Source organism: Aristolochia californica, unplaced genomic scaffold (genome assembly GCF_029961685.1).
Source record: "Aristolochia californica isolate CCGP_79_NKW_82.1479 unplaced genomic scaffold, dmAriCali1.0.hap1 SCAF_10, whole genome shotgun sequence".
NCBI lineage: Eukaryota > Viridiplantae > Streptophyta > Magnoliopsida > Piperales > Aristolochiaceae > Aristolochia > Aristolochia californica.
In genome coordinates, this window is record NW_027181771.1 from 20,754,067 (window position 1) to 20,773,927 (window position 19,861).

Genomic DNA, 19,861 nt, shown 5'->3' on the forward strand with positions numbered 1-19,861 from the left:
TAACAACAATTTATATTGCCTCCAATCCAATCTTCCATGAAAGAACAAAGCATATCCAAGTTAATTGTCACTTTGTTAGGGAAAAATTGCAAGCAGTATGTCTCCAGCATGTCTCATCTTAAAGGCAAGTTGTTGATATACTTATAAAGCCGGTAAGTTCGAAAGTTCTCTCCATTGTATGCACCAAGTTGGGAATCTATGATGTCTTCTCACCACTAGCTTGAGGGGGAGTGTTAGAAGACATAAGTAATCTTAGGTGGCAATGATGTAAATACTCTATGATTTTTGGCTTTTATCTTCACCTATTAGGGTGAAGGGCATGGATGTAATTAGCACTCTTTAACATCTATAAATAATGGTTAAGGGGGAGGATTAATCATCCACTCTCACTAATCCTCGCCCTATTCTTCTCTCACGTCTCTCTCCTCTCTCCCATCCGAGCTCTCTCTTTCTCTCTTTCTCTTCTTCTTCTTCTCTTCTCTTCCTCTTCTTTTCCCTTCCTTCTTTTACCTTAAGATACAACCTTATAGCAATGGAATCCTGAAATTAACAAGATGCATCACCAACTTATCCTTGTTCTCATTTTAAATAGGGAAGTACGAGAGGGGGGTGGAGTAGAAGTTGGACTATTATTATCTGATAATGTAGTGGTAGAATAGTAAAAAATTATCTGAATAGCATAGTTTTTAAGTTGTAAACTCTGTGTCGAGGGGGGGGGGGGGGGGGGGGGGGGGGGGGGGGGGGGGAGTGGGGGTTGAATAGGTTAAGTACAATTTTCTGGCTTTAAAAAACTTTACTAAAACACATCCATTATACAAGAATTTTTACATGCATGTGTTGGCTCCTTTTGCATGTGCTCGACTCTTTTTTGCTTATTGAGATGGCAGTCAATAAAATTGAAAATTTTATTGGTCACTTCTTTCATGTGTACTCAACTCCTGTAATATGGAGTCAACTCCTTTTACAATTTTAGCTCAGAATCAACATGTGTTTTTTTGTTATTAAACCACTAAAGGATAAAATAATCAAATTTTGTTACCATCAAAATCTAGGTGTTTAGAGGGAAAGAACATCATGAACTCCCAACTTGCTACAAATGGTGTGTAAAATCATTTTGTACAAAATGGTAGTCATTCACATCTTCCAACACTCCCCCTCACGCTGGTACTCTCTTCCATGAGGTCCAACTGGCCAATTCAAGGGGGTGCTTAGATGTAATAATAAGTTCATCCATCATGGTGTCCCAATCCGGGCACCGACTCTCACTGGTAGATATTTTTTGACGGGGTATCAAGTTCCTCTATCACGGTGTCCCAACCATTGATATTTGTAAGTTCCTCTATCAGGGAATCCCAACCATTGATATTTTTATATTTTTGATATTTTTTATGGGCATTAAGTTCCTCCGTCATGAAATCCCAACCATTGATATTTTTTATATTTTTACGGGGTATTAAGTTCCTTCGTCATGGAATCCCAACCGTTGATATTTTTTATATTTTTGACGGGGTATTAAGTTCCTTCGTCATGGAATCCCAACCGTTGATATTTTTTATATTTTTGACGAGGTATTAAGTTCCTTCGTCATGAAATCCAAACCATTGATATTTTTTATATTTTTGAGTTGACTTGGTCAACCCACATAGATAATGAGAGCCTTTTCTCTAAACCCTAAGTCTAGGTTCGTATTTATTTATTTTTAGTCCATACACCCGTATTTTGCTTTGTATTTTTCACCTCTATACTGATATTTTAATATTTAAAATCATATATTTAAGGAAGGATATTTGAGTCTAATTTCCAAGGAAAAATGATTTTTTTTTTCAATTGGAGTTATCTACAAAGAGAAATTGATATTTAAATGAGCGAACGTCAGATTACAAAAGAGGTTTGAGCAGTAGCAAAAAGCTTCAAATTCTGAGGTATTTTATGCTATCAAGAACGAAACTTTATATGGAGAACTATATATCAAAAGAAATATCGATAAGTTTATTCTCTTACCTATTCAACAAATTTTTAATCTAAGTTGTCTACAAATATAAATCGATATTTGAAGCTACAAAGGTCAAATTGAAAATAATGTTTGAGCAACAGTCGAAAGCTTCAACTTCCGAGGTATTTTTATGTATTTTTATGCTCTCAAGAACGAAACTTTATATGGAGAATTATATATTAAAATAAATATATGTAAGTCTATTTTCTTACCTATTCAACCAATTCTAGATCTGAGTTTTTTATAAGGAGATATTGATCTTGGAAGAGTCAAAGGTCATGCTGGAAAAAAAGAAGAAACAGTGCTTAAATCGGCATATGACAGAGACCGAACTCTATCAGATTATTTATCTTCTGATAATTATATTTTATGAAGAGAAATTACACTTAGATGAAATATATTTATGTCTAGTTTTATAAGGAGAAACTTTAATGTAAATTTGATCTATATTTAAAGATATATTCGCATTGGAAGAATCAAAGGTCATGTTGGTATTTTGTTGCATTGAAAAATCCGAATTTAAGTCCATTATTTTGCAGCATTTTTTGAGTTGATATATGAGGAAAATATCTCACTTCTCCCTGGTTTGAGGGCTTATTTATATATTTCTGTTATTTGGGCTTATTTCTACATCTATGATATTTGGTTCAAGTTGGGATCACTGTCATTACCTCCCAACTTGAGGGGGAGAAGTACAAGAAGTACAAGAAAGAGGTATTTTGTTCCATATGTTGTGGATAAGTTTTATGTGACCAAAATATTCAAGAAAGGGGGAGCACAAATGAAGCTTGTGCATCCAAGGAAAATTTTTTATATCGTATTATTTCATGGGTTCTTTTATAAAGTTTATTATATTTGTTGGAAGATGGTCGTGTTATATTCAGTTGCCACTATTATGTCTCTCACACCATCATTTACTTTTTAAAAAATATCAACGATTGGGATTCCATGACGGAGGAACTTAATACCCCATAAAAAATATAAAAAAATATCAATGGTTGGGATTCCATGACGGAGGAATTTAATACCCTGTCAAAAATATTAAAAATATCAACGCTTGGGATTCCATGACGGAGGAACTTGATACCCCGTAAAAAATATCTACCAGTGAGAGTAGGTGCCCGGATTGGGACACCATGATAGATGAGCTTATTATTACATCTATGTTATATTCCCCCTGAATTGGTCAGTTAGGCCTCATGGAAGAGAGCACCAATGTGAGTGAGGGGGAGCGTTGGAAGATGTGGAGGACTGCCATTTTATACGAAAAGATTTTACACACCATTTGCAGTAAGTTGGGAGTTCAGGATGTTCTCTCACCTCCAATTTGAGGGGGAGTGTTGGAATATGGGTCCAACCCACATGACCAAGGAAGACCCACATATCTAAGAGTGTTGAAAGATGGGCCCAAACCCATAAGAAGTAGGACCCACCATGATTACCACGAGATGGCATCCTTATCACATAAGTTGGAAGATCAAGAAGGACTCACAAAAATAATCACAAGCTGGTTGGAAAATCAAGAAGGACTCACAAAGATATCCACAAGCTGGTTGGAAGATCAAAAGGACTCACAAAGTCATCTTTATCTTATGGTCACGTCCTAGAAGAGTTTTAGTTTGAGTTATGTTTGTCTTTTATCTATATTGAGTTATTTAATTATGCTAGGACTTATCTTTAAGTGTTAGAGTTTGGGTGTAATTGGGATAAATGTAGTTTTATTGTAATTGGACTCTACTACTTTCCTCTATTATAAATAGAGGTTCATGTAATCTGATTAGAATAAGTCAATGAAGTATTTTTTTCCCATAAATTCAACAAAATGTAATGCCAAGCTTTCAAGATGAAGTGTCGTGCACCATTTTTAAATTTTCTTCGCCTTATCTTGTTGCCATATGAATTTTCTTTGCTCCCCTTTAATTGTAGACTCCTTTCTTATGTTTTATTTTTAATTACCCAAAAAAATTATCCTTCTTTTAGAATCATCAAAATCCTAACATAGTGAAAAATAAAGGAATTCTTGAGTAAAAGAGACATTGATATATTCATTAAGTTCAAAAGTTATAACAAAAAATGGCAAAAAGAGCACAGAGGTATGAGTATTGTTGACCGAGTGTTGACTCCCTTCTTAATTTTAGTGATAAAAAAACTTCTCAAAGACCTCGAGCTACACAACATGTCAAAATATTCTTGAAGAAGAACCCTCTGAAAGAAGAAGCAGATAATCGAAGACTATATTTTAAGAAGTTTTGAAAAAAAAATCTCAAAACTTAGTCAATGTAAGAGAGTAGTCCCAATCCTTCCAAAAATTGAGGTATAGTAAAAAATTTGGAGCTTTAGGCCATATTTGCTTCCAAACATGCTTTTACCAAAACATATACACATTTCATACATGTTAGAGTCTCTTAGAATCACTTTCATTCATGCTTTAAAAATCCACATACTGAACTGGCACTAGGTTGATCGATTAATATCTACCAATGATTGATCAACCAAAAGTGCACAAGCCCAAAATATAAAAGCATGATGGATCAATCAAGGTTGATTGATCCGTCATCAAGAACGTGGTTAATTTGTGCTATAAAGCATGATTGGTCAACCTAAGTGGATTGATTAATCGATATTATCCAAACAATGAAAAATCATGTTGATTGATCGATCAACCTCTTGTGACTAATCGATCATATTGAACTTTGTCAACCAAGGACATAAAGCATGATCAATCATACCAAAGTCATTGATTGATCTTACTTGTTATGAACTGCAAGTAGGAATTCTGATTGATCAATCATATCCTTGATAAATAAGTCATTTTATGACAAAAATGTAGTTGTTATACACGATTGATCAATCAATCACTTTCACTGATACATCAATGTAAAGTAACTTTTTTTTCAAATGGACAAAAAATGACTAATTTGGGTTGGGGCACTTATAAAAACCCCACTAAACATCCATTTTAATGATTTTATTATACGTTAGAATGATGTTGTTCTTATGCTTTTATACATATAGTATATGATTTTTTAACTCTTATGGATTTTTAAAATTTTAAGCTATTTTTATTTCATTTACTTACCCGCTTACCCATTCTATCATTCGATAAATAGCTACGACAATGATATATAAAATAGCTTATTCTATATACTGATAATACCATGTACCAATATGTCAAATATAAATATAAATGATATATTGAATAACTTATTATGTTCCTTATACATACCATCTATACTCTTAACCAAATATCCTTCAAAATTACATTATTCAAAAAATACATAATTAATTGACCTTAAAATTTATTTATTTTCCTATGCAACATTTTTGATAAATCACTTTTCAAGATCATTAGCAACTTTGTCCAATTGACAAATAGGACCCATTGCACATAACATATTTCTTACATGGATAAAATATGTATGATACAAATATATATAATTTAGATATATATGTTAGGGTCCTACATATAAACCTAAAAAGAGAGTGAATAGGTTTATAGGCTCTAATGTTTAATTTTTTTATGGTCATTGGGCCCAACTTGAGTTATTATGCATGGCATGCCCCATGTTCAGCCAACATAGTTTAAGGGCCTAGCTTTCCTCGTTATATAGGTGTTGGAGGTTTTTGGCATATTGGTTAGGTAATTAATATTGGTATCAGATCAAAGTAGGCAAACATCACGTGTTCGAAACTCAAGAAAGATGATCCACGAAAAGGGTTGTCTGATACTAGAATGACAGCTCTCACAAATATGAAAGGGGGCTACTTAATCTAGAGTTGCAACCATGTAGTGGTAATCATGGATGTTGGCATGAAAGCATAGTGAATTATTGGGGTCCTATGGCACCCAACCCAACTTAAGGTATGGGCGCAGGTTGAACCGGCCTAGTATGGGATAGGTTTAAAGACCTAGTTTTCTATGTTCTATTAGCTTTAAATATTTTGGTGTTGGCTATGCAATTAACAATTTGATAGAGACTCATTCATGTAACAACTTACAAGTCACATGATAGAGAACTTTCAAATTTTCTCTATAGTATACAAGGTGCACCCAGTATCAATGCTCTCCCATAGTTGGACGTGTAGAGTTCTATGAATGTATCAAATGGTCAAGACACTGTTCTTTTGCCATGGTGTCTAGACTGATGGGAAACACTTTGTTGCTTTGTGCAACAAGTGCCAAAGTGTGAAGTACGAAACTACGATTCCTGCTAGCTTGTTGCAGCCATTGCCAATTCCAAATCAAGTTTAGAAGAACATTTCCTTAGACTTTATTGAATTGAAATGCTTCCATCATCTATTGAGAAATTAATAATTTTATTGAAAGACTTCTATCTCTTGGTGCATATGTACTCGACTCTTATGATAGGGAGTTTGATAGAATCAACCTATTTTTTATTCATAAATCACTCAAGAATAAAATAATCAATTTTCTATGTTTATTATCATCAAAATCTAAGTGTTTGGAAGCTTGTTGACCTTCTTCTTCCTCACTATTAACTATTATAAAAATAATGAAGTGCGCGCACACACACTCTTTGATTGGGTCAGGTAGTCTCCTTTTTGGCACAGCAAAACCTTTTTCTTCTTAAAGTGCTTAAACAGTTATGAGCTGCAAATCTGTAAATTGATGACTATAATCAAATATATACGAAGAAAAGAAGAAGAACAAAAAATCCCATTTCAAGAACAAGCAGATTTGAACCCTTCAGTAAGAGCTACCACATTTCCTGACAACTTAGTTTGCAGCTTCACTGTGGCTTGCCGAATATCCTGAAGAACATAAGGACAAATTCTTTTACAATTCTTACCAAAAGACAATAAACAAACGATGATATTCGATTCATTAACTAATTACCTCCTTCTTGTACCGGGATGAGAAATGAGTGAGCACGACGGCTTTATTTCGAAACCACTGAGCATGTTCCAGGATCTGCATTGTATAACAGTCTAACGTTTCAATAGAAAAGGCAATGCTGCACCAAAATTATCAACAAGATAAATAGTATGGGATGAGACAGGATTCTCAGTCTCACAGAGGAAGGACTGAGTTCCCCAACATTTGAGAACCTCGCTAACATCAATACAAACAAAAGAGGTGCTAAACAGAGTACAAATGGGATACTTAGACTTCACCTCAAGCAGATGCATATGGCCATGTTCCCTTGCATGCTCAATGCCCAGATCTTCATGTAGGAAAGTAGCCTGCCAAAAGAAACCTTGAGAGCTTTTCTTTCCCTTAAAAGTGGATGCTCTACACTTAAGCTATCAGCTAAGTAATACCAACCAAGTAACTACAAGTCTACAATAACTTCAATCAGTTCAGCATCTAACGTTGTATATATGTAGTTCTTTTAATCATTAACTTTTTGCACTTCCAACTAATAAGTGATGACGAAAACAGTAACTGTGCACTTTCAGTATTCCATGATCTGCAGACAGTTGCAAAGTGGTAGAAATAGAGGTACATCGTGTTCATTACCATCCCAGAAACATTCTGCACAATATTTCCAACTCTAATCGAATTCCCATCCAGTGTTTAAAAACAAAACAAAATAAAACATATTTGACAGAATTAAAGTTTGGGAGCTAAAAACAAAAGATAAATTCCATTCAGAATATCAAAAGAGATCGGTAAAGGACGTAGACTTGCTAGGTTTACCTACACATTACAGAAATGTCCAATTAGTTGCCCTTGAATCAGTTAGTTGATGACACAGTAACGGTGTTATTTTTAGTTATTAATATGTGGCTTATCAATCTGTGATGAGATTAAGGATAATGTTCTTTATTTCAGGATACTTCAGGTTAACTGAAGTTCCTCACAACAGATCCAAGAAAGATAAAGATAGCCCGCAGTGCAAGAATGATACATAATTGACCCACGTCAAAAGTCAAAACTACTTCAGTGTTCTTTTCTTAGGCTGAATGAAATGGTTGCTCCTACATTTGCATGTTTTACTAATAATAAAATTCATCAATCACAAAAACCAAGCATCAACACACCACAAAATAACATGGCACAATTCACTCGACAGATGACCACGTGGAGATGCCACAGAGATCATTTAAACTAGATACGCTCCAGTGGCAACTGAAATGTTATGTTGTTTTAACTATTAAGTGTTAAAACATACTAAAAAGAAACAGAAGTTCATGCTCTACATTGTTTTTGAACTTTATAGAGAAGAACAGGACACTCCTGATGACTTTCCTTCAGGAAAAGCAGTGTCCTTTTCTTAGGCTGAATGAAATGGTTGCTCCTACATTTGCATGTTTTACTAATTATAGAATTCATCAATTACAAAAACCAAGCATCAACACGTCACAAAATAACATGGCACAATTCACTCGACAAATGACCACATGGAGATGCCACAGAGATCATTTAAACTAGATACAATCCAGTGGCAACTGAAATGTTATGTTGTTTTAACTATCAAGTGTTAAAATATACTAAAAAGAAACAGAAGTTCATGCTCTACATTGTTTTTGAACTCTATAGAGACAGGACACTCCTGATGACTTTTCTTCAGGAAAAGATCAAACAAAAACGCCAAACTTTCTCCCTATCCTCCTGAAGCATAAAAAGAGAAGCATTTCCATTCTTCTAGAAGTCCTTTTTATCATTTAGTACTAGAGCTCCCCATTATCTTCCTGCCCATGTTGTCATCACATTATCATCATGACCATCTAAGCGTGTCCCAACTGTGAGCCATGAGCTACATGAATCCTTCTTGATCATTATTCTGCTTTATCATCTACTAGGTCTGCTGCTAGGATGCCCTTTGTGAATCTTTCTAAACAATTTAAATCCATGATATTTTTCGATCTTCATTTTATTTACTGCTGGTTCCTCAACTGGCATTGCCAGAACCTTCCAATCCGTTTGCTAGGGTTTCCCTGGAATTTGCCCAAACCTTCTCAAATTACTCTTGCTTATTTTCCAATTTGCAGGTGATTTTAACTGTTATTAATGGGGTATATTGTCACAACTCCAACAACATTTATCTTTCTTACCTTCATATTCTATAAGCAGTAATTCATCATTGACCAAGACTCTTATACATAACCCATGGTTGGTCTAGTAACTGTCATACAAAATTTTGGCTTCAATCTTGTTGGTATGTGCTACTCTGTACCCAGTACCAATTTCCACTTAGATTAGCTAATATTTGTTTAGTGTTTTAAAATCCTTCTTGATCTCTCACGTTGCACTTCTGTAATAGAATGAGTCTCATTGAGGTATATGTTAGCTCTCATTTCAACAAGAAACACAAATTCATTTGTGAATTCTGTCTGACAAAATTGCAGCTCATATTTGCCAGTTCAGATAGGCTAGCTTTAAACCTTGTATAATAAGGTTTGAGTGCATCTTCATCTTTCCTACATCCAAATTTCTTGATTTGTCAATTGGTCAGCAAATAACATATACCAAAGGTAGTCCACTGAGCATGGGTCATTAGTTTATCCATAACAAGTGGAAAATTACATAGGATTAAAGTTCAAACTTAGTACAGGAGACAACAACAATAAGCACATTAATGACCCTTCACAATGTCCTAGCATCAGTTATTGCACACACATACATGTCCTTGATACAACAACATATCCTCAATCATTCTTCTTCTTCAGTACGCACCAAATCAAAATCTCTAGATACTCCATCTAGCAATATCGCCAAATTAACAAATAAGTATATTTATGCATTCTATGTTTCTTACACTAGTTGTTTAAGAGACCGAATTACATTATTGATCAAACTTATTTTCACATATCATACTGATCCAACTAGACTAATTAATCTCTGCCATAATTTCATATGCAGTTCTCAGCTTAAGATGAGGGTAACTGATGCAATTAAACAAATTCTTCAGTTCTCGAATATGGATTTACCAATTCATCATCAGCATCCTGTCAAAGAGTGTAGTTAATGATCCTAAACCAGCTTCAGCGTTTCCATACCTCAGCTCTGATGCCAATTTGCTCAGTAGCCATTCACTTTCATCTTCACTAATGCTTCCTTCCCTCCAGTTACACTAATTCTGCATGCAAAGGTGTAAACCCCATGCCATTAAGGGACAATATCTAATTTGCTTCCTAACTTCTTTGAATTATCTTTAGTGATTAAAAGTGCTGCTGCAATGTTTGTCTCAGCGTAGAAGATGATGACAGTTTCTGAAAAGCTTCAGAGCATCTGGTGACATTTAGTGAAAGATACAAATCACAGACTAACAACAAGATCTACCTATAATGACATCAACTTCGGCTAATAAATTTCCTGAAACCTCTCACCTACCTAGTTCTCTCATTAGAAATAACTAGAAAACAGTAATAATCTCTTAATTGTTGCAGCCAATTCCTGCGCTTGTATCACGGGTTTCCTTCCACAAGGCTCACTTATATTAAATTTTATGGTGGTTCTTATGGAAACCAGAGGTTCACTCGTGAAGGTGGTGCTATTGGGGACTAGACGTAAGATACTTCTCAATTATTCTGCTCATTTTGGCCTGTGATAGCTTATAGTTGAAGAATTAAGGCCTTCTCAGGTTTTGAGGCCCTATTGAGCACATTTTTCCCATCCTTTAATTGTTGAAAGAGATTATTTGGTTGTTATAAGCTAGGGTTTTGGGGTAGAATAAACTGGACAGATTTCTTTTCTAATTTGATGAGATAAAGGATATCTCTAGTAGCTTAAAAGTTTCTTGGGGGTTGGCAGATTCTCTAGCAAAGGTGTTAATAGGCAACTTTTGTTGTAGACAGTTCTTTTCTTATTTGATTTTTCATCTTTCGATATGAATATTCCTTTCGATGATCTTCCTCTTCGAGGAGTTTCCTTTATTGATATCTCACGTCTCACAATTTCCCAAAAAAAAAGAAGATGAAGAAGAAAAAGAAAAAAGAAAAGAGATCTACTTATACTTATGAAGATGAAAGAGATAAAAGTTTTTGGACTCAAGGATCCAAACCAGATGCAAAATTGAGGAGATTCACCCAGAGTTTTCATGGTTCCATATTGAGCAGAAGCCAAGCATTTCAAATTCACAAGTGATCAAATTCCAATGGTTAAAGCATCTGATCAGAGCCTCCATAGAAAATAGAAGTTGCAATAGTTTTCATTGCTAAAAGATCTCTAAATCATTAATTGGATTATGACAAATTTACTTTTCTCAATTTTGGGTGGGTCATCAATCTCATTGCATTTTTTAAGATCTTCAGTTCCCTATACATAATTTCAACAAAAAACTTGATGAGTTTGCAATCCTCTAATCACACATTCCAACTATTATAATTTTTTTGAGAGCTCATTTGACTTGACGTACATAGCTGACTTTGGAGATCAAGATGCACAGAAATTAAACTAAGTTTCCAACTTGAGCATTCCAAGTATGAGAACTTGCCAGTATTCCATAAAAAGATCCTAACAGTGAATCTCCGAGCATTTTTCTTTTATTTGTTTGCATGTTTTTTTGTAGAATGATAGATAATGTACATAAATTTCACCAACAGCAGTGATACCTCAGTTATAAGTATCTTTGCTCTCAATGCGTCTGCATTGCGTGGATCCAGTATAAAATCAGAAGTCGTATCTCCTGTAAAAGCCACTTCTGGTGACAATATAGTGTCTGTGATCTAGAAGGCCAATTTTCAAGTCAAATAAACCCAAAAGCTGTGAAAGAAGCACATTTAGCCATAAATAAATTTCTATGCATGCACATGTGTTGAATTTTATAGGAAAAAGATGGGAGAGGTTAGGGTTAACAGACCCCTCTCCCCAGTTTATACCTTAATCAATATAACAAATTAATTCATGTCCCTGCAGCCTATAAATGTTAGGAATCCAACTTCTAAATAGAAAACACTTGCTTGGAAAATAAGTAAAAGCAAATTGGGACTGTTACCAAAATACCAGATTTCAAAATCCTATTTACCAAAATATCAAAGTCCAAAATCCTCCTCTTTGCCCTCTTTAATAAAATCACATTTCATCAAAAAAATATCAAAGTCCAAAATTTATTTCCCAAAGTACCGGATTTCAACTATGACCGTCCACTCTGGAGTGGTCAACTCTCCCCGTCAGCACACTTATCCTACATATCGCCACGTCATCATACACATCAACAAACCCTAATAGCTCCCTCTTTCCTCTTTATCTCTTCGTCTCCATTCGGAACCAGAGAAGGAGATGCAATGCCTGAGGAGACCCCCAGTACTGCTCGTTCATAATTGGTGTAGGGTTCACTACAATCCTAAGGGATACAAACAGGTTTAAAACGAGTCGTCTCTAATCTTTCCACGCTTGGGGACCTGTGAAATTTGCTCGTCTTTCTTTCACTCTGTTTCGCACCATTATCAGATTCTTCTGCTAGTTTTTTGCCTTGGCATCCAGGCTGTTTTTCACAGTGATGACAAAGTGCAGAGGGATGATCTTTATCATGCTCTCTGGTTCTTAGTCTTCCTGTTCACTCACCAGGAGATCTCATACTCAACTTCAAGTGGCATCTGCAGCTGCAATTTGAAAACACTGCAGGCTCCTGCTTCGATTCAGACCAAGCAGTTTTCATTTTCCTCTGCTGGAGCCCCAGACTTCTTTCTCCTTTATTTGTTTTCTTTATGTCGAATGAGAAGAAAGGATCAGTAATCAGGTTTTCCGTTTCCTCCCCTCTGAAATCAGACAAGAATCTCTCTCTTCTCGGCTGCAGAATCGTGGTTTCAAATTTCATCTCCACTTGAGATTTTTCACAGGGAGAATCGATCGAAGAGAAGGTAGAATTCCACTGCATGGATGTCTGCATCGAGATGGATTGCTATCAGTATCGTCTACTTGTATTTAACTGAAAAAGAGTTTCATCACTGACCCTCGACTAACCTTTCCATCGAGAGCCTTCTCTGCAGCACAATCCAGTAACTTCTTCAACAGGATTCTTGATTTCTCAACCAAGTGATCACGAAAAACCAGGAAGAGAAAACAATAACATTGATTACACAAAGAATGAAAAAACAAAAAAAATCTTTTAAAATGCAGAAGTGAGGAAAATACGTTTTCGAAGCTTGCTCTCCCTTGAATGCTGCCTTGATTCAGGAGTAAACCGTATAGTTTCTTCAGAGCCTGAAGATCTGACAGGGATAGTGAAGGGCTAGAGAAGATCAAGATCCTGACTTCAGGGACGAAATCGGAGACGAAGAAAAGAGACGATGACGTGGCAGTATGTAGGATAAGTGTGCTGACAGGGAGAGTTGACCACTCCAGCATGGATGGTCATAGTTGAAATCCGGTAGTTTGGGAAATAAAGTTTGGACATCGATATTTTGGTAAATAGGATTTTGAAATCCGGTATTTTGGTAAATGTCCCAATCTAATTCTTCTAACACTTCCCCTTAAACTGGAGCATATAGCTTCAGCTTGTTACAGAATTTGTCTCACAGTCCTATAAGCATAAAAAGAAAATATAAAAGTTATTCTTCGACAAAAAAATTGGTTTTCAAGAAACTCAGGTCTATGTGGCTTTTATGGTCTGCAGCCTTCAATATATTTGCTGCAAATTTTTTATCTTCCATTCTCCTCCTTGGATTTTTTTTTTTTTTTTGAAAAGATGTATTTGTATTAACAAGAGAAATTACAGAAAATGGAGCATATCGCTGACAACCAGCGATTGTAGGGTAGCTTCTTGCTTAGCAAGCATATCGGCTGCCGAATCCTCCTTAATTGGATATTCTTAACCAAAACTTGTAGAATTTTTTATTGCTAGTCATCTAAAAAGTTTTTTCGTGATAGGTTTCTATAAAATATCTCATTATTTCTATTTCTTTCTTCTACTTCTCCCCCTCAAGCTGCGGATCAAAAGGACACAAAGACCCAACTTGGATAAAACAACTTGGATAAAACAAATATGAAAAAAAAAAATGTTAAAGTCTAAAACAAACCCCGCTCAATTTCAAAAGAGGAAAAGAAGCCCAATTTTAGGGGATGGAAAAAAAAAAACTACTCACTTTTTAAGCATAGCTCAGAAAAAAAAACCACTTGGGCGAAAAGAAAAAGATTTGACTCAAGTTGGATATTGGCACACTCCTAATCTTTGCCGGTAGTGGGTCTAAAAGTATTGATCCAAAAATGATAAAAATAATGATAAACTGAAGAAATACAAACAGAGCTCAAAGATGTAAGTAAAAGTAGCAGCACTCATACTTTAGACGGATGGAGGTGCATAATGCAACACTCATACTTCCAAAATAGAGTCTTTAAATTTAGAAACTTCAAATACAAGGAAGCACACAATGCAGGACTCATAGTTCCAAACCAAGTTTTCAAATGAAAAGAAAATAAGGAGATGTTCATCAAATCAATAGATTAAAGAGAATAACCAGTTTTGACACAAGAAAAGGGGAAAACTATTTGAAACTTACAAGATCATAAATAAATTAAAGTCACTCATGGGCTGAAACATTTTACTGGATTTCATGAAGCACAGACTTTGTTAAAGAGGAATGCAAAAGCAAATAAAACAAGGACAAATGGCAATTTGCTCGGATTAGAGAAGGAAACTTGAAGAGTTTCCAAAAAATAGGCTACCATGCTTAGATTGCATAAGTATCCAAACAAGAAACTTCCGTAAAACAGAAAACAACATAAAATCCAACTTCAATTAGGAAATTTTGAAAAATAGGAACTCTTCAAAAAAGGACTCATGTTGGTAGAGACTTGCATTGGAGTTTGAAAAAAAAATAGGAGATCTGGGCTAAACAAAAATACCAACTCAAAAAGAGAAAAAATCAGGCTTAAAATTTGAATTTTCACATGTAACAGGCTTCTAAAATGTCCTTTAATTCTTCCAATATCGATATCTCTCTAGAAAAACCGGCTTGAGAAAAGCTTTGTTGGGTTAGAAAATAGACTGACATATAATTCTCTATATGAAGTCTTGTTCTTGATAGCATAAATCATCCCATGCTTTCTGCTACCATTCAAAACCTTCTTGTTGCCTACTTCAAATGTCAATATCACTTTGTAGAAACTATGATTGCTAAAATTCTTTTCGAGTTCGAAATTATGGTATGAAAGCACAAACTCTAAAGGAAAATGGGTGCAGGAATAGGAACACAAGGGAAAGAACTTTGCTTCAAATCTTCTTCCCCTTCTTCTCCATCTTCTTCGCCTTCTCCTCTCCATGTCAGGACCATTACTCTCATAACATGTTAGAAGTTGTGTCCAAGGTCCGTCCCAATAGGACTAGCCAAGTTAGGAACCTTCTTTGCCAACTAATAAACCCAAGATCTTTTTATATATTTTCCCATGTTGGATAATTCTTATCTTTTTATAAATTTTCCCTTCACATGTGAGCCTTTTTTTTGCTCCAATTACACATGGACAATCTAGGGTGGAACTCCAAGCCCAAGCACTTGCTCTAATGCCATGTTAAATTTTATAGGAAGAAAAAAATGGAAGAGATTAGAAATTACAAAACCCTCTCACAAATTTATAATATAAATAATATAAAAAAAGTGCATCCATATCCCTATGGCTCATAAACCCTAGGAATTCAATTTTCAAGTAGAGAGCACTTTCCTAGAAAATAAGTAAAATCTAACTATACCATCTAACAACATGCAAGCATGGAAATGCATGCAACATGCAAAGAGTCACAATTTTATATGAAGTGAAAAGAATTCATGCACCTCAACTCCTGAAAGCTTAAGTTTCTTGATCCGCAACCCTTTTAAGTGAGTAAATTGCTTTTTGAGCTTCTTTCTCACAGAGTAAATGACATATCCCTATGAGGAATTATGTGGATTTTTAGACAAAAGGTACAGAGGTTCATTTAAGCATGAACAAACAACTGAGTTATGGTCATACCTGGCTGGGTATCACATGGTGAGTTTTGAATGGTCTTACAACAAGATCATTGCGTATTTCATAAGTTTCACCTAAAACCAAAACCAAAAGGTCAAGTGACTACCACTTAGGTAAGTGTTTTCAAAGAAAATGAAAAGAAATAAAAGAGACGCACATACCCACATTCAATGCAATTAGATTGCATTTTAACTCTGTATCACTCATTGTCCTATGAATGTCAAACAATTTCTCAACATCCTCTTTAATGCATGGAGGCACAAATACTGTAGGAGGTTTTAAATTGTAGAGAGCACGAGTTGCAACATACATTGGAAGCCCTCCCTGCAACAAATGCAACAAATTTAACATTATGTAGATTGTGCTTTATGGATCCAGAGAAGAGAAAGTCTTACCAGGGTTAGGGGTTTCGACATTCAAAAAAAAAAAAAGTATGAAAAATGAGTCAGTTAGAAAGGGAGGCTTGTTTTGGTGCCATCGAAGATTTCTTTTTTTTTTTTTTAAATAAGACAAAGAGAGAGCTTTATTAAGGGAAATGAGGGGTTGAACTCAAACAATTGACTCTTGGAGAGAACAAGTTAGGTGAAACTTTCTCAGAACAGCATTTGCATGTCATTTTGATTTTGTACCACCCAGTCAATACGATTCCCCATGGAAGGTGTCTGGTAGTTTGGGTGGTATTCGGCAACATAATGCATTATAGGTCTAAAGGCATTCTTATTCTTAGGTTTAACAATATAAATAAAGATGGATTGGCCTTAGGCTCAATGGCCACATGGGAGGATTTCTAGTGGAAGGTCTTGTGTTCAAGTCCCACCAGGGTGTAAGGTCTTGTGTTTTGTGTTCAATTCTCACTTGGTACAACATGTAGTCTCTGTGTGTGTAGTCTAAATTCAAGAAAACAAACCACAAAAGATAAATAGTTTGACATTTCCTTTTAGGCATTTAAGTTGGTATTGACTGGTAGTGGGAATAGTCCCACATGGGTATAGGAAAAGTTATATGGTTATTAATTGGACAAATGACTCCTATATTCAGTTAGTCAGTTTGGAATGGACTTTGACTCAACTTTAGCATTAACAAAACCTCTCTCTTACACTAAAAGAAGGGTTTTCCAAAACACACAGGCTTAGCTTTGAACTCCTAAAAGAAGGTCTAGGTCATCTATCAGCATTTTAGCAACAAAACTGTTTGGCTTATGTTGCCTTTAAAAGTTTCACAAGATCAATCAATAAGTCCTAGTTGGATTGCTGACTTTTGTAAAGCAAATAATCACCTGATTAACCTAAGCATTGAGTAATTAGTAAGCATAATTGAGTTTACCCGAAGATATTTGTCAGTGATATTAGGCTAGAGTAAACATTTAAAGTGACAGAATATAAATGAACACCCATCATAAAATGCTCGCAGATATGAATAAATGGTCAAATTTTCCAGAAGGATGGAGTTCATTGACTTAGAACATGGTCTGCTCTATTCTCTGGTCTTTAAGACGTAGAATGTAGTCTTTTTCATCTGCACATAAGAACAAACCTGCCTGAGGTTATCTACTCAGACAATCACGAACATATGAATCTGGTTCCTGTTCAATTGTCAATGACCAACTTTTTAAAAGGATTAAGTGGAAAAATAGATGCGGATTTTGTAATTGCAATTACTTATGGGGTCTCAATTTCAGAAAGAAAAATTTGCCCGTGTCTACGTGTAGCACGTCTGTTGTAAACATGCTTGAGACGAACTTTAATTACAACGTCACAGAGGAAATGGTAAAGACAACCAGATCAACATACAATGTGATCGAGATGGGCATGGGTAATGCACATGAAATCCTGGTGAACCGCTCTGGCAGGACATCTTCCGATATCGAAAGCAATATTAAGACTGGGAATGATGACGCACGTCTCGTGACCACCAATAGATAAGCCTTCAATGGAATACCCTTCGACTTCCACCCCTTTACGGTGCACCTCAGCACGGGCTTTTCTGTATTCCTCCTCTTCTATAGCGTGGCTTATCGCCGAGAAGAGCCCCGGCCGTCGGGAGACTGGCAAGGGTTGGACGTTTGAGGAAATTTTCCGATCGACAGCGCTTTGGGATGCAGGAAAAGGGAACCTGCAAAGTGGGTCAGGAGGGGTTTCTGGAAGCGGGGAGAAGGACGGCAAATACGAAGAAATGGCCAGAGAAATCTGCATTTTTAAAGAGATAAGCCAGAAGAAGAAGGGAGTATGAGGTTGTTAGGAAGAAAGCGGGAAAGTGGGAAAGCGGGAAAGAGAGGGAAAGAGTGGGCGATGAGTTTGAAGGCAGAGACGAGAGCAGATGAGAACACTGAGCGGACGATAACATTTGTCCCACGAATAAGATAAGGTGTTTTTTGTCGAGTGACATACCATCCACGGCAAGGTGGTGAGTCGCAACTCGGGCGAATCAACTAGCCTTTCAGAGGCTGCCGAGCCAGGGAAGGGATGGTATTGTTCGTTTAGTCCAGATGATCGAGTCTGTTCCAGAGTGGTGTTAGAAAACCATGCTCCTGTTAATGCTTTTATTGAACGTTTTGTAAGATATATCATCGCATCCATACAATAATTGGGGATATGCATGTAGATTGGGGTCTAGGCACTCAAACAAGCACTTCGTAAAAAATATGACCAGAGTAACTTTATCATAAACCATACAAGGATAAAGAATCAATACACGAATGATTTATTGTGCTCAAAGAATAAATCATACAAGGGTAACATTAATTATCCTTCGTACATAATATTATCCTTATGCCAAAGTTAGGTTCAGTCATATCGTATAAGTCATTTTACTTCTGATTTAAATTGTTTTCTTACTTATGTAAGCATCTCACACACTTTTATGATGTTTGAAAGTTTAATAATAATTGTATCAGATATTTAAAGCCATAATTTTTGCTACATAGGAAAAGAGAAAAGTATTGCAAACTAATTAATTCATTAATTATTACTTTGATCAATAAAGTGTTGTGTATAAGGGTGGGCACAATCGGGTGAAGGTCAAGTTTACCCAAACCCGAACCTGATCCTTGACCCTAAAACCCGAACCTAACATGTTCACCATCCTCATAACCCCATCCTTGCCCCGTGCCCTTGAACCAAACCCATCTCTACCTCATCCCCAAAAGAATGCTCAACCCATCTAAATCCCATTTTATATCTTTGTCTTATATGCGGGTTAGGTTTGGGTTGGGTTTTGGAGAACTCTTCCCCGACCTAAAACCTAATGGGTTTTTTTTCTCGCCCCATCCCCAACTTGCGGAGTGAAATTAAAAATCCGAATCGGGTATTTAGGGTCGGGTTGAGTAGGGTTTCTCGTAAAACTCAACTCGATGCCCACTCCGAGTTGTCATACATTATTAATAAGTAACACACTTACTAAGTTAGAACTAATATAATTTAATTGTGTGAAAAGTCTATGTTATTTAATAATTTGAATAACTTGAGACTAATTTACTTATATATGTGGCTACTTTTATGGATAAAAATAATGAATTAATTTTATATGAATAAATTAGATATGTAAATAATTTTTTTTATTGTTATATTACTACTTAAAATCCCATGTTGGATGGTGTTAGACTTGAAATCCTAATTCAACCTAATTTTGATGTTAATAAACAAAGGAAACTAAATGAGTGGTTTAAGTGAAGTTTAGAAATATTTTTTAGTTGATTTGATGTCTCAACGAGGTTTGGTAACCGAATGCCTAAGTGGGCTTTGGATGGTGAAACCTTGAAAATAAGCTTAGAAAAAGGAGAATTTTGGCCAACATTTTGTCCGGAAGTATTGGGGCCAGTGCCAGAGAGGTGGGCCCCTAAGGATTTTTCTCTCTCGTTTCACATGTGCTTCACGCAAGGGAAAATTAAGCTTCCCTCCCGTTGAGATTTCACTGGCTCTCATGGCACTTACCGAGATGCAGCGAAAAAGAGGTCTCCCTCGGGACTGACAGAGAGAGGGGTTTCGGAGAGAGGTGACGCTCGTCCCCAGAAGAGAGCAGCT

General features: G+C 35.8%; 1 protein-coding gene across 2 annotated transcripts; it reads right to left on the bottom strand.

Moving 5' to 3' along the window:
• Positions 1 to 6,478: 6,478 nt before the first annotated feature.
• Positions 6,479 to 18,160, bottom strand: LOC137941405 (nuclear ribonuclease Z). Of its 2 annotated transcripts, XM_068786800.1 has the most exons (8): positions 17,633 to 18,160; positions 16,004 to 16,166; positions 15,846 to 15,916; positions 15,668 to 15,763; positions 11,513 to 11,626; positions 7,130 to 7,198; positions 6,852 to 6,926; positions 6,479 to 6,766 (listed from the first exon to the last, which is right to left on the bottom strand). In XM_068786800.1, the coding sequence occupies exons 1-8, from the start codon at positions 18,032 to 18,034 to the stop codon at positions 6,677 to 6,679; spliced, it is 1,080 nt and encodes a 359-aa protein (XP_068642901.1). In that variant the 5' UTR covers positions 18,035 to 18,160; the 3' UTR covers positions 6,479 to 6,676. The 2 variants fall into 2 exon arrangements, with proteins under 2 accessions (XP_068642901.1, XP_068642909.1); XM_068786808.1 differs by lacking the exon at positions 6,479 to 6,766 and having other exon boundaries at positions 6,887 to 6,969.
• Positions 18,161 to 19,861: the final 1,701 nt, after the last annotated feature.